The sequence below is a fragment of the Diabrotica undecimpunctata genome, chromosome 1 (assembly GCF_040954645.1).
Source record: "Diabrotica undecimpunctata isolate CICGRU chromosome 1, icDiaUnde3, whole genome shotgun sequence".
NCBI classification, from domain to species: Eukaryota; Metazoa; Arthropoda; class Insecta; order Coleoptera; family Chrysomelidae; genus Diabrotica; species Diabrotica undecimpunctata.
The window spans coordinates 51,127,550-51,155,419 of NC_092803.1; the positions used below are offsets into that span (position 1 = coordinate 51,127,550).

The 27,870-nt window shown below is 32.5% G+C and overlaps 1 protein-coding gene across 1 annotated transcript in view; it reads right to left on the minus strand.

Moving 5' to 3' along the window:
• The window catches only part of LOC140449221 (multiple inositol polyphosphate phosphatase 1-like), a 28,392-nt gene extending 6,551 nt beyond the window's left edge, over positions 1 to 21,841 (minus strand). The window contains exons 1-6 of the mRNA XM_072542406.1: positions 21,365 to 21,841; positions 20,327 to 20,461; positions 14,086 to 14,261; positions 4,515 to 4,640; positions 4,292 to 4,445; positions 2,581 to 2,681 (exon numbers count right to left, since the gene is read on the minus strand). Of these exons, the coding sequence (XP_072398507.1) occupies positions 2,581 to 2,681; positions 4,292 to 4,445; positions 4,515 to 4,640; positions 14,086 to 14,261; positions 20,327 to 20,461; positions 21,365 to 21,527 (855 nt within the window). The 5' untranslated portion in view covers positions 21,528 to 21,841. The remainder of the gene's footprint in view (positions 1 to 2,580; positions 2,682 to 4,291; positions 4,446 to 4,514; positions 4,641 to 14,085; positions 14,262 to 20,326; positions 20,462 to 21,364) is intronic.
• Positions 21,842 to 27,870: the final 6,029 nt, after the last annotated feature.

Consider the following 27,870-nt stretch of genomic DNA (forward strand, 5'->3'; position numbering starts at 1 on the left):
TAATAAATTTGCTGGAAATGCCAGGTACAACAGAAGCAGATCCGGCTGGTTTGATTACCAATGCTTTGAAGATTGGTTTGTCGACCTGATGCTGCCAATACTTAAGACAAGAAGGCCAAAAAGTACTGCTAGGTGACAATTTAAGTTCACATTTAAATATTGAAGAGATACGACAGTGTGAAAAGTGCAACCATTAGACGTTGCATTCTTTCGGCCAATGAAAGATAGATGGAGAGCAATTCTACATGAATGGAAAGACTCTATGATTGGAGGCAGATATGGAACAATACCAAAAGACCAATTTACAGCTTTGTTACAGAAATTTATGGTCGCTATGAATGACAGGGGAACCGAGATCATTCCAGCTGGTTTTAGAAAATGCATCATTCATCCGCTAAACCGTACAGAAGTGTTAAGTCGTATTCCAGGAGAAATTATAAACCAACAAAGTGAAAACATAAAAAAGTCATTGGGTGACAGTTTTTTTGGAATAACTCCAACGGAAAAGAAGGTTTACAATTGCACTGCGTCAAGTCCAAAGGCGTAAAAAAGTAAATGTGCCTCCTGGACAGAGTATAAGTACTGCTGATCTTGCTGATAAACCGTTAAATTCTAATTCATCACAACCAGAAAACTTAAATCAAAAGCCTAAAAAAAATCCAGGATAATTTTCCAGGAAAAGAATGGGTGACATCATTTTTGTCTAGACACAACAATATATTGGGTAATCAATTTGCTAGACACATAAGCCTTTCAAGGGCTCCAGTAGACCGTGAAACTATAAATAGTTTTTTCGATAATCTCGAAAGAGTTATGAGAATATACCTCTATCAAATCTCAGGAATTATCCTGAAACGAATCTTGCTGGCGATCCTGTTGCATCTAAAGTCATTATACGACGAGGCCTAAAGTACCCGTTCACCGTAAAGAAACGGAAGCTTGAGTACTTCGGACATGTCATGAGGCATACTAAGTACCGTCTGCTACAGTTAATAGTCCAAGGAAGAATCGACAGTAGGAGGAGACCGGGAAGAAGACGACACTCATGGATGCATAACCTGCGACAATGGTTCGGACTAACATCGACCGAACTGTTCAGAGGTGCCGTAAACAAAGTCAAAATAGCCTTGTTAATAGCCAACGTCCGAAACGGATAGGGCAAAGGAAGAAGAAGAAGAAAACAAATCCTGCTTCTAAAAAAGAAATACAAAAATTACGACCTCTAATCAATGCCATCAACCTCAAAACTATATCAAGAAGCTCTACAAAGAAAAAACCGCTGCAGCGGCATAAGACTTGCTCTCAGACAAGACTCAGATGCCCTTTCTTACAGGGAAAGTGATAATTCGCCTATTTGTGAGTTCGATAATTTATCCGAATCCGATTACGAAATGTTAGAACAAACCTCTTTCATTGTAAAAAAAAATGCCAACAGAGTGTCAAATAAAGTTGCCACCACTGTGGGAGTGAAAGACGCCGCCGCTGTGGAAGAAGAAGATGCCACAATTGTCAAAGAAGAAGATGCCACTACTGTGGGAGAGAAAGCTGCCGCCGCTGTGGCAGAAGAAGATGCCACGATTGTGGAAAAAGAAGATGCCACCACTGTAGAAGAGAAAGATGCCGCCGCTGTGGAAGAAGATTCCACCACTGTGGAAGTCAGCTGGAGCTGGTTTACAGTTTCTTTATACTTTAAAGCTGGTATAACTTTTTCTATGATCATAGCTTGCAGAACTTATCGGTAAAATAACCAACAGTAGTTCTCAATAATGTTAGTGTTCCAGCAGTTAATTATTAGTATTAAATTGTCCGGGAAGTAATCAAGGTAAAAACTAATTTTTTAAACTTCTTTAAAATGTTAACTACAATAAAAACATTCTGTGATTTTTTTTATTATATCAAGAACTTTGTAACGACGTTCTTATAAATCCTTATAAGTCCTTTTTATTTAAGGTTATTGTGGATTCAAAATTAACGTCAAACATCATTTTTCTAAAGTCATGTCAGACAAAGACAGCTTCTAGGTCAAAGATTAGTTTCTGAAGGGCGTGGAAACTGTTAATGTTAATCTGACTGTGAAAAAGTTAACAGGTATACTTAAAACATCTGTACACAAAGCTTTCAAAAACCAGGTTATTCATGAAGAAATGGAAGGCAATGAAGAAAATGTCGAAGAGATACAGTAGTTCATTAAACATGTTTAACATTAAAGACATCTAAAAACGAATGATACAGTACATTTTACATTACAAATACAATATGAGAATACTTTGGGTTAGATATATTAAATTTGTAAAATGATGATAACAAATACGAGCACTCGACTCTCTGATCAATGTTTCTGCCATTTTAAGAACAATCCCACTGGATTACTTCATCGATTTGTTACGATGAATATTAATATATATTTTTCCTTTTGCATCTCAATTAAAAAAAAAAAAATAGCCAGAAAACATTTTGAATACGTAAATAGATATTTTTACGATTTTTCATGAACGCAGTTCCTTGACAAAACCCGGTTATTTCAGGAACGTAAAACGTAAAACTCACAAAACCCAAAACTTTTCACCGTATATGTGTTACCTTTAAATTTTCTTCCGTAAAAAGGGCACACCAAGGTGATTTTCTCTTTTTGTTCCATGCTGTTTCAAATGCGCACATTTGGTACATCAACAAAACGTCATCTGAAACAAATAATCAAATATTATTTTAACATTTACCGTGGGGCGCCAATGTGTAACCTTCGAACGACCATCAGAAACGGTGGACGTCAATGGGTAAAAATATAACTACTTCTGAAAGTTGTGAGTTTTATTGTTACACATTGGCTTCCAACTTTCAGAGGTAGTTATATTGTTACCCATTGGCGTCCATCTTTTCTGATGGGTCGTTCAAAGGTTACAACTTCAGAGTAAATATTACAAATGATGGAACATGAGACAACGTTATTAAGGGAAAAACGCAATTAGAAGGAAAGGCATATCGTTATTGAACAGATGGACGTAACCCTAAAGAAACTAAAAGAATAATTTACCATACCATAATAAAAAGAATCACCATGTATGGATGCAAAGGAGTGCTCCTAAAAGAAAAAACAAAAATGGACTTCTAGCGATGATTGGTGGGAATATCTAGACGCGAAAGAGTAAATCATGGAGATTAAGCACGCGATAATCGATGACATCATAACAAAACACTCAACTGGTACGGCCACGTGAAGATAATTCCAAAGAATAAAATACCCAGGCAAGCCCTAGAATGGAAATCAAGAGAGAGGCGTAGACCAGGAATGTCAAAGAGAATCTATTGAGGGGGAATGGATAGGAAACACGAAATGAGAGAAAAAGCACTATATATATATATATATATATATATATATATATATATATATATATATATATATATATTTATATATATATATATATATATATATATATATATATATATATATATATATACAAACAACACAGTTTATTAGGGTTGCAGTCAGAAAATTGGCCGGGATGTTAATGAAACACTTTTTTGACTTTTTTTCTAGCTTTCGGAATGATTTTATTCCTTTTTCAAGACACTGTAATAAGAAAAATATGTAAATATTTATAAAATATCACAATTTTTCAGTGCAACTTACTAGTCGTTGAGATTATTTGTAAAAGCAAAAATCACAAAAATTAAAATCACCTAAGATGGGCCTCTAGTATTTCTTAAAAAGGAATATAATATTAAGTACATCTAATTACTTTTTAATCATAGGGTTTTTTCTTTTTGTTCTCTATGTTTCAGAGTTAAAACACACCAGTAAAAGATGACAAACTAAGTTTTACAATCTGTACCTAAATTTTAAAAAATTTTAGAATGTATTTTGTCCATTATTTTATATTTTATATGTGTGTTATTAATGTTGAGTGTCAATGCTTGAGTGTTAAGTGCGAGTGTTCCTTAGTTTCTATTGGATTATATATATATATATATATATATATATATATATATATATATATATATATATATATATATATATATATAGTTTTTCATTTAAAAAGTAAATAAATAAAGTATGTCTACTAGATGGGACTAGAGGTATGATTCATGCTATGAATGCGAGTGGTCCAAACGGTTCAAATCCCGGTTGAAACCAATGTTTTCTCTTTTCTTTTTTAATTTAAAATTCTGTCGGAAACTTGGATACTCCGTTGTATCGGTTTATTATATGTAAAAGAAAATTACTGACCTTAGCTATTAGTTTGTAGTGTTTTGGGACCTATTAAGTCTATTATTCTTAGCAAAATATTCTTACCTTTGTTTACCTCGTTGTCTTCGAGTGCCAAATTCTTATTAACCTCTTTCACCAACTTCGCCATTTCTGGACCATTTTCAAATATGGTTACCTCTCTCAAGGCAGCAGGATTCTTTTTGACTTCAACATTCCATCTATCACACAATTTATAAAACTGAAATAAAACCAAGATTTAATTGGTTTATAAGAAACTAAACGAAACAGCTTCAATTAGAAAAATTACCCTTAAAATTGGATCCTTCCTCAAAGGTGCTGGGAACCACACATCTTTGGCCGTAGCTTTTCCAAATAATCCTGCTGCGAAAAAATAAGCGCTTCTCAGTGTCCTTTGTGAATGAGTGAACTTAAACTAAAAACAAAATTCTATAATTAGTACCCTTATTTCTTTTTCTGCAATTATTATATTACAGTACTTCAATTTTTCAATATGTTACATCTCTACTCCTTCTCTTTCGAGAGAGTCGTAGTGGACGGGCTCTTCAAGCTCGGTCATGGTTGATAAGTTAGGGAAAGTTAGAGAAGCAGGAGTCAAATGCACAAATTGCAATGAATGTAATCCAGAAGACTATAAAGGATGTGTGGTCTAAAAAATGTACCACAAACTAAGAGAGGGAAATGCACGACAAGTAACCGCTGCAGCAGTGCAGCCAGGGGTAACGTATGCTCAAACAACACTAAATCAGCAAAACTAAAACAGATCTAATAATAATACAAACATTACTAATGTTAACCACGCCCAAGACAAAGCACTCAGCTCAGCTACTCAAAATTGCTTTATATAATGCCAACGGACTGTGTCGGAATGCATTAGAATTCAAATATTTGCTAAAACCAAATGAAATCGACACAGCGTTAATTTCTTAGACCCATTTACCATAGCTCAGTCATATAAAAATACTAGGATATTGTGCCTATTTCAAAAATCATCCAAATGGAACCGGCCACGGCGACGGTGATAAAAAAATATCATGCACTACCTAGTAAATAACTACAGACACGAACACTTACAAGCTACCACAATAGCATTCCAAGAAAAGACGCACCAATTACAAATGTCTGTAATATACTGTTGACCAAAACACCATAACACAAGGGAAAACTACAAACAGTTCTTTAAAACGCTAGGTAATATGATCATCGCAGGAGGAGATTCCAACGTTAAAAATACGTACTAAAGCTAAAGTAACAACAACCAAGGGAAGACACCTACTGCAAGCCATGCAAAACTGAAATCGTCAGTATCCACCAACAAAAGAGCCCACGTTGGCCTGGTGACAGACGCAAAATTCCGGATCTACTTGACTTTTGTGTTCCACAGTGCCTTGATATGAAAACATTTACAACCGAGTTCAACTTAAATCCGTCGTCCGACCAATCACCAGTAATTATAACTATTCTGATTTATTGCAGGTACTAGGCAGCCTAGACTGTATATAAAAATACAGACTTGGAGTACTTTAATAAAAATTAAGTGAAACAGTTGACTTAGAAATTCCGCTAAAAACAAGGGAAGACTTAAACAGAGCAGTCGTCAACTTTAGAAAAAGTATACGGCAATTTACAGGGTTAGCCAGCCCCGAACAATTCACTTCATACATAAAATATACAACATCACTAATTGTGAAACAACAAATCGCAAACAAAACGTAAATTAAGAAAAAGATGGCAAACAGCCAGGATGGAAATAGACAAAAAATATTCAACAAAACTTGCAAAGAACTAAAGAAACTGTTACTTAACGTACAAAATCAATCTGGAAATAAATTCTTGAGTGAACCTGTATAGCCATAAAAGCTCTCCAGCAAATAATCAACGCAACATTAAGGTTAAACTACTACCCCTATCTAAACTTGTATAGGCCAATAAGTATGTTGCCAATTTTGTCAAAATTATTAGAGACAGTTATACTTAAGCAACTGATAGAGAAAATCAATGACGGAAAACTTTTACCTGACCATCAATTTGGTTTCCGACATTGTGTGGAACATATTCATCGTGTGGTAGAAAAAATCAGGAATGATCTAGAAGGCAAAATATACTGTTGCACAGCCTTTCTGGATATAAGTAAGGCATTTGATAAAGTATGGCATGTAACCTTAAATAAAACAAAACTTACCATACCCTTTCTATTAAATGATGAAATATTATCTGGGTAGGCGAAACTTCCAAGTCAAAATAAACGCAACTTTATCCAAAAACGGAAGCACACTGGGGTAATCCCTATAGTTCCTATTTACTGCCAATACTCCTATAACTCCTCCTCCAACACCTCCTATATAAAACTTCCATTTAATAATACCGATTTGGACTTATGGTATTCAACTACGGAGCACCGCCAGTAACTCCAACATAGATATTATCCAAATGTAGCAAAACAAGAAAATACGAATTATACGCATACTAGTGAACACGCCCTGGTATGTACTCAACAGCATAATTCTTAGTTATTTTAATGTTCCGAGTGTTAAAGAAGAGATCAAAAAGTTTATCGGGAACGAGTGAAATTACACCCAAACACACTGGCAAGTAATCTAGTAAACTTACCAGAAGAAAGTAAAAGACTCAAGAGGTTCAAATCATCTGACTTACCAACTAGGTTTTAGTTTTAATTAGAATGTCAAAATATACAAGGCCAAAATCTCGTTTGTCTACAACCTACATTCGGATACAACATACAAAGCATTAGCACTTTGTATAATGTACTAAGTTTTTGTAATATTTAAAATATGTAAAAAAATTTAAATACTGTATTTACGGATAGTGGTTAATGACAACTAATTTTAAACAAAAATAGGTTTATAGAAAGCAGATCGAGTGATAAACACTCTATTAAAGTATACGATAATGTTGACTCAAATATCAGAGTTAAACTATACTGTGTTGTGTTAAAATCTTTCTAATTATTATATAAAGCTAATAAGACGTATTTCTTTCAACATTAACATCCCGTATGGTGTAGTTGCTATACTATCTTTATCCCGATGTTGTCGTTCAGATAATGGCATTTTCGTACCATTCAAAGAGTATGGTCATTTCATTCATGTTCAATCAACAATGTTATTTATTTCATCCACATTGCAACTCTTTCTTATTTATACAATGCTCTCACTGTCTAATAGGCTTTTCCTAATGCTAGTCAGACAGTTCCCAACTCAGTTGGGAATTGACACAAATCTGGAAAGGTACAATTATATCTTACATAATAGGTACTCTATTTGGAAAAATAGAGTAATAGTAATAGTAATAATAATAAAAGATCTAATACAATTATATCATTAAAGTAAATATTTTTATCACTAGTATCATCGTGAAATTAAAATTAAAGGTTTCGCATATACAGAGTAGCCCAAAAGTCTGGAAACGACAAATTATCTCGTAAATTGCTAGTCATAATTTTACAAAATTTTGGGATACGGAGATTCCATATTTGATATTTGCATTGTTGTCCGATTTGCCGTTTCTCTTATATTATTAGTAACTTTGGTTTTTCAAATTCACCACCCTGTATATTCAGTCATTATTGGAATCTCCTATTCAATACGAGTTCAACTATATGTAACACTTATGATTTTATGTAGTGTGGAAGGTCTTAAATACATAAAACAGTGCAAAATATGTAGATTTTAATAAATTTAAATATATATTTGCTGTGATTTTGACATTTGTTCACCATTTATATTATTAACTAAAACTGACAGTAGTTGTGTTTCAAAAAGTTCTGCAAGATAAATTGCTTCTCTAAAATGGCTCTTATCGAAAAATAACGAATTACTATTCTAATGATGAGAGGGTACGGTGACAGAAAAAGATCTTATTGTGAAGTAGCCAACTTGTTCAATGATACTTTCCCAAACCGTTCTCCTATTCATAAGGCGACTGTACAAAAAACTGTAAAGCGATTTGAGGAATCTGGAGAACTAAAAGATAGATACCGATCAGGTAGACCGAAAAGAGTTATGAATAACAACAAAACTTTAGATATAATATGTACAAAGTTTTGTTGAAGATCCACAACATCCTCAAGCAGGGTTGCACAATGATGTAGGTCGTTCTTCAGTCTTGCGTGTATTACGTAAGAATAAATTTAAACCATACAAAATTAACTTATTGCAAGAATTAAGTGAAGATGACTGAGTTTACTGAGGTAATGATGGATAAAATTGAAAATGATGAATATGTCGTTAACATAATATGTTTTTCCGATGAAGCAACCTATGTGAACCTACCAACTATGTGGAAGTGTAAATCTACAAAATTTAAGGTACTGGAGTGACGTAAATCCACACTGGATGCGTGAAAACCATACTCAAAGACCACAAAAATTAAATGTATGGTCAAGTATAGTAGGTACTCAGTTAATTGGGCCATTTTTTCCATTGGGCAGGAAATTTAACGTCAGATAGCTACGAAATGTTACTTAGAAATGAAATTGTACGTACACTGAGAAACTTGTTTGGGGCCAATTTTAATCAGATATGATTTCAGCAAGATAGAGCTCCAGCTCATTTTGGTGTAAATGTTCGGCATTATTTAGATAAGATATTTCCCGGACGATGGATTGGTAGACGAGGTAGAATTGAATATCCTCCACGTTCACCTGATTTCAATCCTAAAGATTATTTTTATTGGGGATACTTGAAAAATTCAGTTTACAAAACTAAACTAGCAAGTCTTGCAGGGCTAAGGCAACGAATTATCGATGAATCTCGAATAATTTTTAGACAATCATGGAGAACTGTCAACTCACAAATGGAGCACATTTTGAACACTTTATAAAGTAACCATTATGTTAAAAAATGTTGTAATTTGTAATCTATCAATTGTTACGTTTTAATGTAGTTGAAAATAGTTAGTATTAAAATATTTATTGAGACAATTAGGCGTTGCCAGACTTCTGTTTTATGTATTTAAGACCTTCCAGATTACATAAAATCATAAGTGTTACATATGGTTGAACTCGTATTAAATAGGAGATTCTAATAATGACTGAATATACAGGGTGATGAATTTGAAAAACCAAAGTTACTAATATAAGAGAAACGGCAAATCTGGCAACATTGCAAATATCAAATATTGAATCTCCGTATCCCAAAATAGGTGTACCTCAAATTTTGTACAATTATGACTAGCAATTTACGAGATAATTGGCCGTTTCCAGACTTTTGGGCCACTCTGTATAATAATTCAAATTTTGGTATCAGATATATATTTCTTTAGAAATACATATCAAATTTGTATAATACAGTAAAATCTCACTAATGCGGCAGTATTAAAACTCAGAGAGTACCGATTTATTGGAATGTTCGTATTACTGGATTGTATAGAAAAATTCATAATAAATAAATTAAAATATTTCATAAAGTAAATAAGAATATCTTATCTATCTTGTGTTTACGCTCTACACGTTTTTTTTTATAACTGTAACATATCTCATATTTAACCTTCGTAAATCCGAGCGGGGTGCAGTTGAATCCCAGACATCAATTTTTGGCGATATTTCCAAAAATAATTTTTTTTTATTTTATTTCTTTTCAGGTACGTTTCTTAAATATATTTATAATTTAGCATAAGAAAGTTTTGATAGATTGATGTTTATTGCAACAAGTTCGATCCGAATATTCCGATCAAATGTCATGTCTGTTCTACTCTACGGATGTGAAACCTGGAAAGTGACAAACACCCTCACAGACAAACTGCAGGTCTTTGTTAACAAATGTCTACGAAGAATTGTTCGTATATTCTGGCCTAACACCATCAGAAACGAAGATCTGCTACAACTGACCGAACAAAAGAGGGTACAAAATGAAATTAAGTCCAGAAAGTGGGGTTGGATCGGTCACACACTCCGAAAAAATAGTTCCAGTATCGCAAAGACTGCCCTAGAGTGGAATCCCCAAGGAAAAGAAAAAGAGGTCGCCCAGTACAAACTTGGAGAAGATCCATCATGGACGAGATAAGAGGCCAAGGAAAGTCTTGGAATGAGGTGAAGGCCTTAGCGCAAAATAGAACCCGATGGCGCGTTTTCACTGAAGCTCTATGCTCCACTTAGGAGTTCAAGAACCTTATATATATATATATATATATATATATATATATATATATATATATATATATATATATAGTCAGTTTTGTTCCTTGGGTTCAACTGCATCGCGCTTGGTAAGTAATGACAGGTATATATTTTACATATGTTACCAATTTATTTCATAGCTGCTACGTAGACGTGTTTATCTCACAGTTTACGTTTTAGTGTGTTTAGTTATGATTGTCGTGATTGTCGAGTACGCACTTTATAAAAAATGGGGAAACACCAAAGTTTCGAGCTCAAAAAAGGTAACTGATGAAGAACTATTGGCGATATTATAAACAGACGCTTACGATAGTTATTTTAATGATGGTACCATGATAGTTCAAGTGATTTCAAAGAGACTGATATAGCGACAGAAATTAATGAGGTAGATAAAGTGTTGGAAGCTAGTGATGGTGACATCAGTAATCAATCAGTAAACTATACTGAAAATCTAACTTATACGTCTAAATATGGTATGTGTGGGCAAAAGTTCCACTTACGACGAGTATAAAGAGAAGGAAATGTTTTAATAGCTTTGCCTAGATATAGTTCTCAATTTTCCACCATAAAAGAAGCTTTTAAATTATTTTTTTCGCAAGATATTATGAATGTGATTTTATTGGAGACGAATAAAAAAGCCGAATCATCATACTAAAAATGGGAAGGTCTTTTCTCCTTTTGCGTAAGAAGAACTGAAAGCATTTGTTGGTTTGTTTATTATTTTTGGAGCCTGGCACGCTGCTAAGGAGCCAATATGTGTACTTATTATGGGGCCAAGAGAAGAAAATAAAATGCACAGATATATTTGCCACAATCAGAAATCTTTAAATCGATCTGAACACTTGTGCGTGAATGAGCAGTGAGTTCCATTCCGAGGCAAGGTTCCTTTTCTGATTAACATGAAAAGTAAGCCAGACAAGTACGGTTTAAAGATTTGGGTCTTGGCTGATTGTAGTTCGGGATATATAGCCAATATGCAAATTTATTTAGGCAAGCTCTTTCATGAAAAAAAAGTTCAATATTATAAAATTTATGCTTTCAGGTAAAGAAGTAAACAAACCTAAGAAATGCCAAGGACAAAGTGGTAGTAATAGATCTGGTAAACCATTTATCTGCAGGATATGGAGTAACTACTGATAACTTTTTTACCAGTATTGAATTAGCCGATAAGCTTTAGATAAAAATATAACCTTGTGTGGAACACTGCGCAAAAATAAACATTATATTCCAAAAGAACTACTTCGAGCAAGATATAAGAAAGTCTTTTCAAGCATGTTTGCTTTCATGGAAACAAAATATTAGTTTCTTACGTCCTAAAGAAAAACGCAGCAGTTATTCTTCTATTGACAGAACATAACGACGATAAAATAAGTGGAAAAGAAATAGATTACAAACCGGATATTATATTACACTACAATAAAACAAAGGGTGTAGTGGATACAACAGATAAATTGGCAAAATAGTGCACGACCCAAAGAAAAAGGAACCGAAAGTCGATGACAATATTTTTTCATCTGCTGGACATCGGTGGAATCAACACATAAATTTTGGATGTTGAAAAAATCAAGATTAGAAAATTAATCGTTTAGATAGGAGAAGATTATTTTTATTGGAGTTGGGCCAACAATTAATTAAAAAATATAAATTTTAGGTACCTAATTGACAAATCCTTAATTATTTTTCTTGACTTTATAATCATTTCATATTATTTTGTCAAAGATGTCTAATCTTTTATCAATGTTTACAGAATATAATATAATATATATATATATATATATATATATATATATATATATATATATATATATATATTTCTTAAAGTAAAGTTAGTAAAGTAAGTAAGTTACTTACTTCGTTTGGAGTACCAGAAACTGAATTCACTACGAATTTTGACCAGGATGAACGGCATGTTGAATGCAATTTTAGATTCCCTTGCCGAGTAATTTATCCAGCTGTTTGTTTCGCAAGTTTTAGGAAACACAGTGGTAAAAATTTGAATTCGGTTTCGCTAGGTAGAAATCGTTTGATTTCTCTTTTTGTTAATATACTTATACTTTACTGTACTTTTTGGATATCATTTTGATTCATTGGCTGCAATAAAGTGTGCAGTTTGGCAGTAGGAAGATAGTTTAGATATTAGCATGATCTTAGTTTTTGTTTATTTGGGTGGCCTGGAGCATTGTCAAGCGTGAGTAATCAATTTTAGTTTGACCAATCACTAACGAATCCAATTTATGTTTTCCAGTAGCATTTGAACCAACATAAATGAACCTATCTTTACTCACTTTACGACTTGGCGCGCCCACTTCTTTAGAGGATACAAATTTTTTGTTGGGCAACAGTCACCAAAACAGACCACTCTCGTCTGCATCATAGATTTGGTCAGGAAGAAGACCCAGTTCTTCTAATTTGTCTTTAAAATGATAGATAAATGGCTGCATTGCAGATTCGTTACTTAACAATTTTTCACTCTATATACTCGTCGGTAACAGGCGGATACCAAATCGCTTTTTTAAATTTATCCAGCCACCCAACACTCACACGAAAATCATCTTTATTTATCATTTTTTTAATTAAATTCGATTGCTTTTGCTTTCAGAATTTCTACAGTTATAGGAATGTGTTTAGAAAGTTCTTGCATGAACCACACATATTATAGAGAGCGTTTTCCATCCTTAAACATTCATTAAGCCTTAATGTTTTATGCTTTCCTGGTTCAGATTTCATCGTCTTCACGTGCTCCACTATCTTTTGTTTTTTTTAAGATCTTTGCCAATTTGCACATACTATTTCCACTATTTAACTTCTTTAAAATGTCCGTTTTATCTTTCAAAGCTAGAGTCTTGTATTTCCGTTTACTTGACATTTTTAACTATAATGTTCTTACTTAAAACAGTAGGTAAATGTGTTCGCACGTGCACCTGATAAATTTTGAGGTTAGACTTTTTGAACCGACGGATCGCATACGCGTTGTGTGTTAGAAGAAGGCTCAGGCGGAGGATGCCGAATGATTGGACGTGTCGGTTTATTGAAGTGCCGTACTTTTAGTAATCTCAACGAATATGAACACTTATATAGGTTACTTCTCATGGAGGTGATGTCCTCCGTTTCAGATATAAATAAACAAGGCTTGTAGCTCGGTCGATACAGGCGCTGATAATCAAATTGTTTGTAATATTATTAAAAAATAAAATATCAGTTAAAAAAGAAGTAAAAAACTGCTTGGTTGGCGTCTCGACCCTACAATATTTGCCGAGCTTTCTGCTTTTTGACCAAACCTTTACCTCACAACCATTACCAAATGTTTTTATATATCAAAGCAATTATCAAAGCCTATACCGACTGGGTTACAAACCTTGTTTATTTACATTCCCACACCGTTTGACACGAGGGATCTTTTTTTTTTTCGTTAAGGACTAGCGTTCTATAAGTGTCTATATTCGTTGGTTATATTCTAACAATATTAACGGTTTTAGTTGTTCTATCTACTAAAAAATTGAGAATTATTAACAGTACCTTGTACTAAACACCCAATACCAAGCTACATACAGCAGTTTTTAAGCCTACAACGTTACTAAAAGCAAGAAAGCAAGTTAGTATGTTTTGGTGAAAGAAGTGTGATGTAACCTACATGCTGCTGGCAAAGAAGAACACTCGAAATGCATTATTTCGAGATAGCTGCAGAAAGTATACAAACGCATTCGTAGGAGCTACGAGATTTAACCTTGTATGATGTGTTACTGTAGACTTCGTCGAACAATTCAGGAAATCTGCTCTGCATTCTTTCGGCCAAAACCAGCATTTCTTCCTCACCTTCGTGGGTTAGTTTATTCTTGTCATCTACGTCCAATGTGAGTTTCCATTTACGAAGAAGATCTAGGTCCCTATTTTTTACATGATCTGAAATACAGAGTTTTTAATTTATTAAAATTTATGATTTGATTTGAAAATGAATTACGGAAGTAAATGAAAGAAGGGATTACATGCCATTTGTTACGGAGACGTTATTTTGAGATTTTGTGAGAAATGGCATTATCTCGAGAGAGTACTATCATTGAGAATATAGGATTTACTTTACGAATTATAGGATTTATGTCATATAAACACATTTAACTTCGGAATTCAGTATCTTAAAACTTTAATGAATTATTAAACTTTACTGATCAGATTTGTGCTACGAAGGCAAGGTAAAAAATTTTGCTGGAATTAGTGAAAAAAGTTTTTTTTTTAAATTCATCTATTTCTAAATGTAGGGCGTTCATTAAACCTTGTCTGAATTATAATTTTGGAAGGTCTATTGTTCTGGATCTGATACTAGAAAGAATAAAATTAATCACAAAACCAAGAGTAACCGGTATAAATATTAACAATCTAAAAGAAAACTCAGATCACTACCAAAGGACAATTGATGAAATCGACAGCTCTCAATTAATGAAAATCATCCTTGATAGTGCTAAAAAATCGGAGGCTCGTAACAACAAAATCAAATAGTAAACTGTCTGATAAAACTAAAATAATGCTAAAACAAAGAAGGCAAATTAAAGTAAGCAGCAACATACAGAGAATACAATACATAGATCTTTGTGACAATAAGGAAAAGTATTAAGGAAGACATAAGAAAACACAATGAAAGACTGGTAGAAAATGCAATCGAAAACAAGAAAAACTATAAGAAAACAAGAAAAGCATTAATCATTGGGAAGAAGCAAATCGTTGCTCTAACAAACGAAAACACCAGAATTACAGACAGAAATGAAATAATCCAACGCGTAACTAAATTCTACAGCGAACTATACAAAGCCCCTGACACACTTTAAGAAGTAATCAGTAACCAAGACGATGTACCAGAAGTCCTTCCGGAAGAAGTAGAATCGACAATTGCAAAAATGAAATAAAGCAGCTGGAATAGGTGGTATAACAGTGGAACTGCTTAAATATGCTGGCAATAAATCTGGAAAATCTTAGCAGGCATATTTACGAACTGCCTAATATCGAGATACATACCAGACCACTGGAAAACAACAATCATAATTCTCATTCATAAGAAAGGTAGCAAAGAGGATATCAAAAACTACAGACCTATAATTCTACTACCAATCGTATACAAGATATTCACAAGATCATCAACAACAGATTAACAAACGCATTAGATGCTGCAAAGCCGAGAGAATAAGCTAGCTTCAGAAGTGGATTCAGTACCATAGATCCTATTCATTCAGTAATAGAAGCTTTGACCAACCAAGGCATTGACAAACCGTACACAGAAATTTTAGCAAAAATATACAGACAAGCAAAAGCTAAGGGAAAAACTTATGAAAACACAGAATTTCCCACTACCAGAGGCGTCCGACAAGAAGACGCAATATCCCCAAAGCTCTTTACTGCAACTCTAGAAAATATATTTAGGATATAAAGGAATATCCATTGATAGAGAATACCTCAGCCATATAAGATTTGCAGATGACATCGTTCTGATTGCTAATAATCATGCAGAACTACAAGAACTTATAAGCGACCTAAATGCAGCTAGCAACGAAGTTGGCCTAAAAATGAACTTCACAAAAACAAAATCCATGCATAACGAGCTAGTGGATGTCCAAGATGTAATAATAAACAACACTGCACTTGAGACAGTAGACTAGTAGGCGAGTATGTATACCTGGAACAATTAATACATAAATCTGGCTCCGTACTTCCAGAAATCAACAGAAGAATGAAACTAGCTTGTACATCTTTTGGTAGAAATGCAGTTATATTCAAATCGAAGATGCCAATCCATCTAAAGAAAAAAGCATTCGATCAGTGTATACTATTAATCATGACATACGGCTGCGAAACAAGAGATAATATCGAAACTGAGTCACTCAAAGGTAAATGGAGCAATGCACGCTAGGTATAACAAAGAGAGATCGAAAAAAAAAAAAATAGAATAGATCAGACAGAACACCAAGGCTATTGATGTAATCCATAGATTTAAATCTTTAAAATGGCAGTGAGCGGGACATTTAGCGAGAAGAACTGACAATAGGTGGTCCACTAGAATTACACTGTGGTATCCAAGAAGCGTCAAGAGACCAAGAAGACGTCCAAATTTAAGATGCGACTATGACATAAGGAAACAGGCCGGTACAACATGGCACAGAAAAGCGAATTTTAGACAATTGTGGGCAGATATGAAGAATGAATATGTAAGGGAGGCTACACTACACTATAATCGGTAGAATATGTTGAGAATGATGATATCGGTTTTGAACATTTTCCAATACTCAATCGCTATTTTTTTTTTGTTTTTCCATAGGTTTTCCTTCTACCATGAGGTTGCCATGTTAAGATTTGTTTTGAAAGTAGATAATCGGGCATTCTTTGAACATGAACCTACAATATAAGTTGTTGGGTACCAATATTTTCTACGATTTTTCTTTTTTTACTGTTAATAACTCTCTACAATCCCTATTTCCCTGCCGAACATCTCCAGAAATTCATTTCCCTTGCCTCAAGTTTTCTCTTCTGTCGTTATTTTATCTGCCATACTTCAAAGCTGTAGGTGATTATACTTTTAATAATTGTATTATATATCAAAGTATATTATTTAGAAGACCTATTGATTTTCTTCCCTGTTGTTACTTTCTTCTATCGGTCGTCTACATTCCCTTCTTTTGTGATGATCATACCCAGATACTTGCAATGGGTCGCAATGTCTGACAATTTATCCATCTTCCAATGCGAGGTCCTGCTGTATCGCACCAACACACTATTTTGTCTTTTTTATGTTTTTTATATTAAAAAGTCCCTATTTTTTATATTTCTCGATTAATTTTCTTATTATATATTCAATATCTTCATACTCGTCTGCTATTACTAATTGGTCATCTGTAAATAATAATGTGTATATAGTATTGCAGTGGCGCCTCGTGATTTTAGAGACAGGTCCGGCAAGGTTTTTTTTGTCTCCTTAAGCGGCCACTATACTACTCGTGAAGTTGATCGAAGTGCAGTGAGTACGAGAGTGTAGACAGGTACTTTATGCGACTTCGCTTCGCCTCGTTCTACTTTCGATCTGTGTCGGTTTTTCGCGTCCGTGTCAAAGGGACCGAAGTTCGAAGTTCATGTGAGGCAGAAGTTGAGGGTAATGAGAGAATTAGTGACAATACTTTATTAATTTTGGGGAACAGTTTATTTTAATGAATTACAGCATATAAAATTATGCATATCTTGTAACTTATCCCATCTTCCGAAAATATTTAAATCAGTATATAAACCTTTTAATTCATTTACTAACTTTATTTTATTAAAGAATGGTGGATAATTTTTAATTAAATTGTCTAATAGATATCTTGGAAATTCTCTGGCGTAACTTTTAAATTTGGAATCGTCAAAGAGGTAAATCTGAGATTTTTGCACCAGATTTGTTATTCTATTTTTGGAATAAATAATGTCAGCTGACTAATTTTGAAAATATTAAATATTAAATCGGTTTGGGTAAACACTTTCTTAAAGATATTTAAAAGAATATTAAAAGAGTGATCATTTAATAAAGTTCTCAAACCGATTGCTTGATCGAGATATCATCATTTTAAAAATCGTCGCCTTCAATAATAAAATCAAACACTTCCTAACATCTGTTCAACACTTAATGTACTTGTTCACGAAAATCTGCTACAGTAAAAACTAACCGAGATTTAAAATTCCATTGCGTCTGACAAACTGTTGGCATTTTTTGCGAAACACACTGTTCTAAAACTTTAGTCCGTTTAGGGAGCTTGAGAAAAATGAAGCAAATCCGATTAAACTGTCAAAAAAAGACGATATTCTTTCATGTTTTTACACGTATCCTGCAAAACTAGATTCATTCTATGCGCCTGAAAGTGAAAATATAAAGCTTGCGATGCAATAGTTTTAACTTTTGCCTGGAGACTATTCAATTCACCGGACATCACGGCCACGTCGTCATCCTAATCTGTTTTTGAAAACACCAAAAATATATTCTGCCTTATGGCTTTTACTCACGTCTTTAAAACCAAATTTTCCAATAAAACCAAGTTTCCAGAATCTCTTATTCAATAACGTTATTCAAAAGGTAACTAATTGATTCTATTACTTTTTTCTGGACTGTTTTAGATACGCCGCTAAATGTCTTCGAATCAGAAAGTAAATTAGAAAATTCCAAATCGTATTTCTTAAAGATTTTTATTAGTTCTCTATAATTACCTTGATTTAATGAATGCTCCGAATGCCCCCTAAATGATAATTCCTGACAACTTAAAAAATTACAATATCAATGAAACGACGTAAAGCTACGTCATTATTGTTTACAATTTCGTTATGTTTAATAGCATTTTCACGTTGAGCATTATCTAATGAAACATGTGATATTTTGTTTTCCAAACAAATCTATTTAAATTAAATTACACTTTAATCTAAATCTTTCAAAATATCATGTTTCTTTAAAGCCTAAATAATTACTTTAAATTATTGTACCCAGATTCACACCACAGATTTTAATGTTTCCCCATATTTGTCGAAAATAAGAAACAAGGCCAACAGAAAAGATTGTTTTTTATTTCACTCCCATGAGTACTTGCTGTACCAATTATTATCTGAAAATAGTCTATTACTTATACACGACATTTGTGCATTACATATTCAAAATTTTATATAACCGCACAATTGCAAAATCATATTTAGGTGTAATTACCCATATGTAAATTATTATTAACAAAAGGTAAACCGTCAGGTGATAATGTGTTATTATTAAGTATATGTAATTTCTAATCATACTTTATGTGTAACAAAAGCTTTTAAAAAATTTGGCAAAGTCAAGGCTATCTAGATTTTCATCATTAAAAATACATAATGGTAAATTACATATTTAATGTACACTACCGAGCATAAAATTAGGGTTACCCCATGATTTGAAGTTATTTTAGAATTTTTTTGTATTTTTTCGGGTGCAATATAGTTTAAATCAATTTCTTAAAAAAAAGTGATTATTTCGATAAGCATTTGACAAAAAAAGGGCCCTCACACAAATTTCTAAAAAAAAACCATTATCAGCATAGTTTGTTTCTGTGTTTTTATCAGTAGATTGCAAATTGTTTGTTTAGAGCTACCATTGTTGTTGTGGCAAAAACTGTAACGGCTTTAGAAGATTGCCGCTATTAGCACGAAATGTTGATGTATATCTCTCGAGTATGCAATTACTCTCAGTGGTATGAAGACACCGGTTTGTTCACTAAAACCTGGTTTAGGCAAGGAAGGATTACACCAGCTAGAGATGAGTGTTTACTTGCTTCTAGTGAGTTGTGAAATCATTTCGAAATCATCTGCAGGAACTGCATACAAATATTAATCCCATTTGTCATTAATAGTGCTTAACTGTCTTGACCTATGCTCCTTGATTTTGGCATCAATTGGTGCCACATTTAAACTTCAATGACTACTTCAATGCAAAACTACAGAATTAAAGTTTAAAGTCTTACTAGACGAAAAGAATACAAAAATGATGGTGATTTATATGGTAAATTATTGATGAATAGATAAATATTCCTAGCATCGCTCTGAATGGCTTGATTAAGCTTAGGTATACAGTTTACTTTAATCACTATCAACAGTCACTTCATCTTTCCTCGTTAGAGATCCCTAAATGCATACTTTGGTAATTATTTTGATATAATTGCCATACTAGATGGTTTTGATTTTGTTTCAGTCTTCTTAAAAGTCTCTCTGATTATGGGTAGAACCTGAAACATGTGTAAGAGAATGGCAAAGGACTCAAATTAGATCTAAACGCAACTGTCTACATACTTATTTTAAAGTTTAACAGGTCTCATATTGTATCTGTTACAATTAAAGAAAATATTGTACTAGAAGCAATAAAAATGATAAATTTAGTTGAAATAGTAGCTGTCCCATCATTCAAATTAAATACAACATTTGACAAATAAGTAAATATAATTATGACTTACCATTTGGTAAAGATGTACTCTCTACTAGAAATTTTCTAATCTCAGGCAAACGAGCCAGCATTTGCTCAATCACAGAATATTTTGGATTCCTAGTCCCATGTCTTACCATCATCCATATCTTTTTTGGAGTACAACCTATTAATTAAATATTTTAATGTTAAGTTTGGAATGAATGTAAAGGCTGTGTTTGAGAGTTAAGACAAAATTATTAAGAAAGATCATGCATCTTCATTAAGAGTATACCAGTATTTTGGTTTAAACCATTGTATTCTACTTATTTTTGGACTTCTACCTGGCGTTTCTCTTTGAAACTTCATTATACATTACTTTTCTAGTTTTAATGTATTTTTATTATTTCCTTGTGTTTATTTATTCTAATTAAGTAACATAGTTTCATAATATACAATATCCATCTAACAATTGCGTGATATTCTTCTATAGCACTATAGCTCAAATGTACTTTTTAAAATTGGCACCTATTAATTTTGGTCTAGTGTTTTACTACATAGAGAGCATAGGAAACACCTTAGTATTCTGAAATTCCAAATATACCTACATAAAGACAAAAAAAGTTCATCTTTCTCAATAGTTATGCAGTTAAAAAGGCAATAGTTTGCATCCTAGGTAGGTTATCTTGCTTTGAAGATGTACCTTACTAACTTTTATTTAGACGTTCCCATAAATTTAATTTCGTTAACATTTCTGTAAATATAGATAGATAGTATAACTTATTAATATCTGTTAGTAGTACTTTATATACCATATTTATATTGTAGATTATTAATAGCACACAGTAAATTATTTCTTTGACCAGCCAAGTTGTGAAATATATTTAATGATATATCCATCTAATGAAATAAGTGTGATAACCAGAAAGTTACTAGAATGGAAGATATACAATATGACCGGTTATAACAAACGCCCTCCAAAAAATCCATAATTAAATTATATAAAAAAATAGAGAATGTAGATTAACTTTTCTGGAAAGATTAAATCTCAGAGGAAATTCTATCAACAAATGTTACTTGTGTTACTTACCTCTATATTCTATCCGATCAAAACTTTTATTAGACACTATCCTATAAGGAGTCATCTGTGCGAGATGATTCTCGAAGGGGTAACCATAGTTGGTGCACTCAATTGAAAAACTAACTAAAAAACAAATTAACAAGAGCACCGAGTGGTACATCACAGCTCTCATGTTTGCGCTTTAAAACCAACTGTACATTTTCAATTTATGCATCACTTATACCTTTGTATGGCTATAAATTTCGATAAGATTAACGGGGATTGACCGAATTCTGCAAAAGAGGTGAGCTAACTGTAAACCCGCATCAGTCTTGTGTATTAATTATCAGTGATTGGCAATAAGAGTTCAGAGGTATTTTTCACAATAAATTTAACATTATTTATATAACAAAGATAGTCAGAAAAATATGTAGTAATAAATAAACAGTATGTAATTTTTGTTGTATTTACCACAAAAGTTCAACTGAACTACGTTGTTGGATTTTAAAGTGACAGTAGTTCAAATCAACTAGAGGTTAGGTTTTCATTTATACATACGAGGGATATTTCATAGTTTACAGTTTTTCAAAAATGGTTTTCCAACCATACACATAGGTATTTTAAGCTTATTTATATATCTTGTAATAAGTTTCAATGGATCATATATTAGCAACAGTTTTTATATGGTTATTAACATTATTAATAAAATTATGTCCTTAAATATTGTGTTTTTAGATTTTATTCTTTAAATGCCTTGTTCTCGTTGAACGTTGATAATCATTACCGTAATTTGAACTTAATCTACTGCTTTTCTAAAGTATCGTTGATGGATTTCATATCATTGACGAAGAATCTTTAGTCAGGAAATATTCTTCCAAACTGAAGCTCCCTTTTCTTGGATCTTTCCTATTATTAGTTCTAATTTATTTATTTTATTCTTGTACTTTATGTACATGACCACACTGGGAAGCGTGACATACTTTGCCCCTCCTAGTAAGTCTGTAACATTTTTGCATATTTTGAAGAAACCTTCTATTGGGTTTAGTAAATCCCATTCTGCTTCTTGAAATCTAAATGGCATTCATTTTGAATATCTGACACACATCCCTATAGCTTTAACAAATCGCTTGGTATTTGGTTTGATAATGAAAATATCTAAAAAACTAATTACTTTAGGCATAGGGACTGCTTCATAAAAATTGAATGATAACGAATGAATGAATTGAATGGTAATGATACTTTTCGAAAGTGATCTAAAATATAGGGTCATCCATTTAAAATTTCCAAGAAAATAATGTACTTGCGTTCTGACTTACACTGTATTCGATTTAATGAATGTTATCAAAATGAATCTGTATAACATACAACTTTATATTTTTGTAACGAGTAAGTAAACCGGATATTAAATTTAAAATAAAATTCAGGGTGTTTCATTAAAAAAAAAAAACATATTATTGATACGGTACTGTATTATGGAAGACCATAATACAGTACCGTATTTCAAATAATACATTTCAAATAATACATTTAATTAATTGTCGTTGGAAACAGTGGGTCTGCCACTCTTAAGTTTATCTCTAACATTTCCAATATCATTAAATTTATGCAACATTTTGCTTATCGCCTCTTTACTAATTGGTACTCGATCAGAATATTTTTAATTAAAGATATCGCATACTTCAGCCATTCAGGCTTAGGTCGAGGAGTTAGACAAGGAGACAATATTTCACCAAAATTGTTCACGGCAGCTCTAGAGTCAATATTTAAGAACCCTCAATGGCAACATATGGGCATCAATATAGATGGAGAAAGATTAAATCACCTAAGGTTTGCAGATGATGTTGTATTAATCGCAGATAACTTACAGGATACAGTTTCTATGATATATTCGCTTAAAAGTCTGTCTGAAAGAGCAGGATTAAAGATAAACTTTGAGAAAACTAAACTTATGACAAATCTCGTAATGAGTGGAAATATAACTATAGACAATAATACCATACAACAAACAGACACTTACAAATATCTGGGACACGAGATCAAAATAAGCAGAGACAATCACATGAAATACAGAGGCGAATAGGCCTGCCATGGGCAGCATTTGGCAAATTAAGCCATATTCTAAAAAGTTCAATTCCCATGTGTCTCAAGCGAAAGGTTTATAACCAATGTGTTTTGCCTGTAAAAACTTATGGAGCAGAGACTTTAACACTCACGCAAAAATCTGAGAGTAAACTCAAGAGTTACACAACGAGCCATGGAACGTGCAATGCTGAACGTGAGCCTTCAAGACCACATAACAAACCAACAAATCAGGCAAAGATCAGGAGTTCAAGACGTCATCGAAAGAACCACGACGCTTACGTGGAACTGGGCAGGGCACTTATCTAGAACACAAGATGGACGGTGGACAAGACGTATTATGGAATGGAGGCCCAGAAACTATAAAAGAAGCCGAGGACGACCACCGACTAGATGGACCAATGATATAAAACGTGTAGCGGGAAACTGGCTACAAGCGGCCCAGTGTAGAGAACACTGGAAAGAACTGAGGGAGGCCTATGTAACTACGAACTTACTGTCTGGTTGCTAAGGAATTTGACATGTCTTCACAGCCTACTTGATTTTTGGCAATATACTGAGTACAGTCGTTACCACTTTATTTTATTGTATTGTTGATCTACAGCCCATTACAAAGCCATTATCATTTGAATGGAATTGGTTATCTTTAATAGATAAACAATCTACCTTCTGTATCGTATAACAATAGGCCACTCCATTCGAGCATTTGTTATAATTATGTTATTTGTTTTTTTGTTTGTCTTTAATATGAAACGACTTCTTTAATAATTTTCTTTGTAAAATAAATTTTAAATTAAATTTTAAGAAATACTAGCACTGGTTTCCTTTACACTCTGTATACTGAAGTTTAAATGTGACGAGTTTAGTACGGTTGCATTCCAAAAAATATAGGCTTTTAATTTTTTTAAAAATTTTTAAAAAATTATCGATGACGTCACAGCTGCTAAAATAGTGGAAGTAAAAGTTATTTTTTTTCAAAAAAGGTTAAAAAACAAAAATAAAAATCGACCTGTCGGCTTTAACTCTGAAAATAAAATATAATAAAATATGTGTATAAGATGGAAGGCAAATTATTTTGACATCCAAAAATTTTATATTATATAAAATCCATCCAAAACATTTAAACGAGTCACAAGTACTTCTTTTTTCTTATATATATATATATATATATATATATATATATATATATATATATATATATATATATATATGTATATATATATATGTATATATATATATATGTATATATAATATATATATGTATATATATATATGTATATATATGTATATATATGTATATACATATATATATATATATATATATATATATATATTTATATATATATATGTATATATATATATATATATATATATATATATATATATATATATATATATATATTAGTTCTATAAAACTTTAATTCGGCCAATAGCATGTTATGGCAGCGAAGCATGGGTCCTGAAAGAAACATCCAAAAACAAACTCGACACATTCGAAAGAAAAGTACTGAGGAGAATACTAGGACCTGTGAGGGAAAACGGAATCTTCAGAATTCGATATAACAACGAGCTCTATCAACTGTATAAGGAAACACCCCTGTCAGACTTCATTAGAATACAAAGATTGCAATGGGCCTAACATGTGATACGAATGGGAGAGGATAGGCTACCAAAACGAGCACTGAACGCCAGAATGCAGGGAAAGAGACCAGTTGGAAAGCCAAGAAAGCGCTGGGAAGACACAGTAAGCAGCGACGCACAAGCACTTTTAGGAGTCCGTGTATGGAGAAGAGCAGCCACAGACAGACAAGGGTGGAGGCAAAAAATAAAGGAGGCCAAGGCTCATTTTGGGCTGTAGTGCCGTAGAAGAAGAAGATATATATATATATTAGTATATAAATATATAAATGTTTTGGATGGATTTTATATATAAAATTTTTGGATGTCAAAATAATTTGCCTTCCATCTTATACACATATTTTATTATATTTTTTTTCCTTTGTTGTGAGCTATGCCGATATATTTTACCTTTATTTTATTGTCAACTCGCATTAACCTTTTTCTTGCTTGAAACGTTCTAAACGTTTGGCATTCCTTTCCTAAGGTATCTTAGTTTTCTCCGTGGATGTATTGGTTGTTGCTCTGGAAATCTCAGAGTCTTCTAACATTATTGCCACAAATTGATAGCATTGCTCCTGTAGTGATCCTTTCCCAAGTTAATATGCTCCTTTTCTAACTTGGCTGCACCGTACTGAAGACGACCAATAGTCAGAAATACGTAATATAGGTTATTCCACGAATATACGACTGTTTTGCATTACTTCGACAACGAATATTTTACTGTGCAAGTAGAAGTATGAAGGCAAATTGGTCTAATCATTATTCCATTAAAAAGGATCTACTAGTATGACATCTAAACTAAAATTATTTCAGTTAATAGATGTTCAGATAGACGCAAAACTTATTGTGAAATTTAATCCTAAAATAACAAAAATGTTTACACAAACGCTACTATAAATAAATATAAAGACAGACATTTGGGTAAGCTTTCCGTGAAATGTAAACACCAAAGAGGCGTGCCGGGTTTCTTTGATATTACACTATTTTATTACTTTATTAGGTACTACAACTGTAATAAAAAGAAATATACTATTTTTAATATAAATGAAAAGAAATTGGCAGAACGATGGTTCAGAAACCAGAAAAAGGATTTAATATTTCACTTTGTTAGTTTTAAATATTTGTTTGCTTTGAGTGGATGTACTCTCAAAAGTTCCGAAAGTATCGGGTATGTATAACATACCGGCTATTGATAGTTAAAGTAACAAGTCGTTACAGATATTAAAAAGTAACGAAAATTTATATACAGTTTCATATATCGCAGACTGATTATGGCTGTGAATCTGATCGTTGATGATAGTTTTAGGAGATTAGGAGAATAAGAGAATAAGTAAGTTTTTTTGTTTTTTTTTTTAATACTAATTGAATATTCGACTAAATAAATTAAACTATTTGATCACTTAAGTATTGTTACACTTCGTTTAAATAACTTAATTCAAAAACCAACTTGTTTACAATACTAAACTCAATGATAGTAATTATATACTTTAAAATCTGAATTACTGTTCTATAAACTATTAACTCTATATTTATATTATAACTTCATATTTAAATCTATAAGGTATTATAAGGTTTATATTTGTCATAACAGTATTTTAAAAATGGGGAGAATTTACTATTGTACAATTCAGCACATTGGACCATTTGAATCGATACCTTAAAGTATTGTAAAAATTGATTTTAACAATAATTAAATTAAATGTTTAACTTGACCACCGTTATTCACTTATTGACAATAACCGAGGCGATTTTGGAATTCTCGTACAACATTTTGTATGACCTCGGGGGCTATTTTGTTAATTTCTTCCGTTATCCTATCTTTTAAATCAGCAATATTGCCTGATATATTAAAATATACTTTAAAAATAATCAGGTATTTTCGTATCTGCTCTGCTAAACATTAGGGAAAAAACTTTAAAGATAATAAAATATTAGTCAAAAAGCCAAATAAACAATTGACATGAATCTAGTAGGCTACTGTCATTTAGTTATTTAAAGTTACTTAAAGTTAAGTTAAGAGACTCACAGAATAGACATTTTAGTTATGATTGGTTGTGGTAATAAAAGAAGAACTCAAAAGGAGGTTTGTGAAATGTTTAATAATAAACACACTGGTGAACAAGTTTCGATATACTGGAAATGATAAATTTACTGATGAAAAAAAGTTAGATGTACTTCTAGAAATTGAGGAAAATCCGCGTAAGACAACTCGAGAAATTGCCGCCTTCAATGATGTAAGTAAATCTATTTTAAGAGTTTTGCATAAAGAAAAATACCACCCTTACAAAGTTCAGTTGGTTCAGGAGTTAAATGAAGATCATCTTAATAGGAGTCCAGAATTCTGTGAAATAATAGAGGACAGAATGAACGCAGATTTGCAGTTCAAAATATGTAGTTTTTTCTGATGAAGTGATGTTTCATTTAAACGGAACGGTTAACAAACAGAGCTGTATATATTGTACTAGAGAAAATCCTCACTGGGTGTGTGAGACTCACACGTAATATCCTAAAATAGTTAACGTTTGGGCTGGTATTATTAACAATAAGATTATTGATCCTTATTTTTTTGAGGTCACAGTTGATGGTGAGGTTTATCTCGATTTTTTTATTAACTTTTTAGTGCCTACATTACGAAGATTTTTTCCTGATGTTAGTCATCTAAATGAGATAGATCGATCTATTTGCTATAAAAAGAGGAAGCTCCACCGCATTTGGAACGTGGAACGCTCGAATGGTCGGCTAGATCCCCCGATTTGACTCCTCTCGATTACTTCTTATGGGGTTATTTAAAATCTAAAGTATATTTTAATAGACCAAACAGTATTGCTGATTTAAAA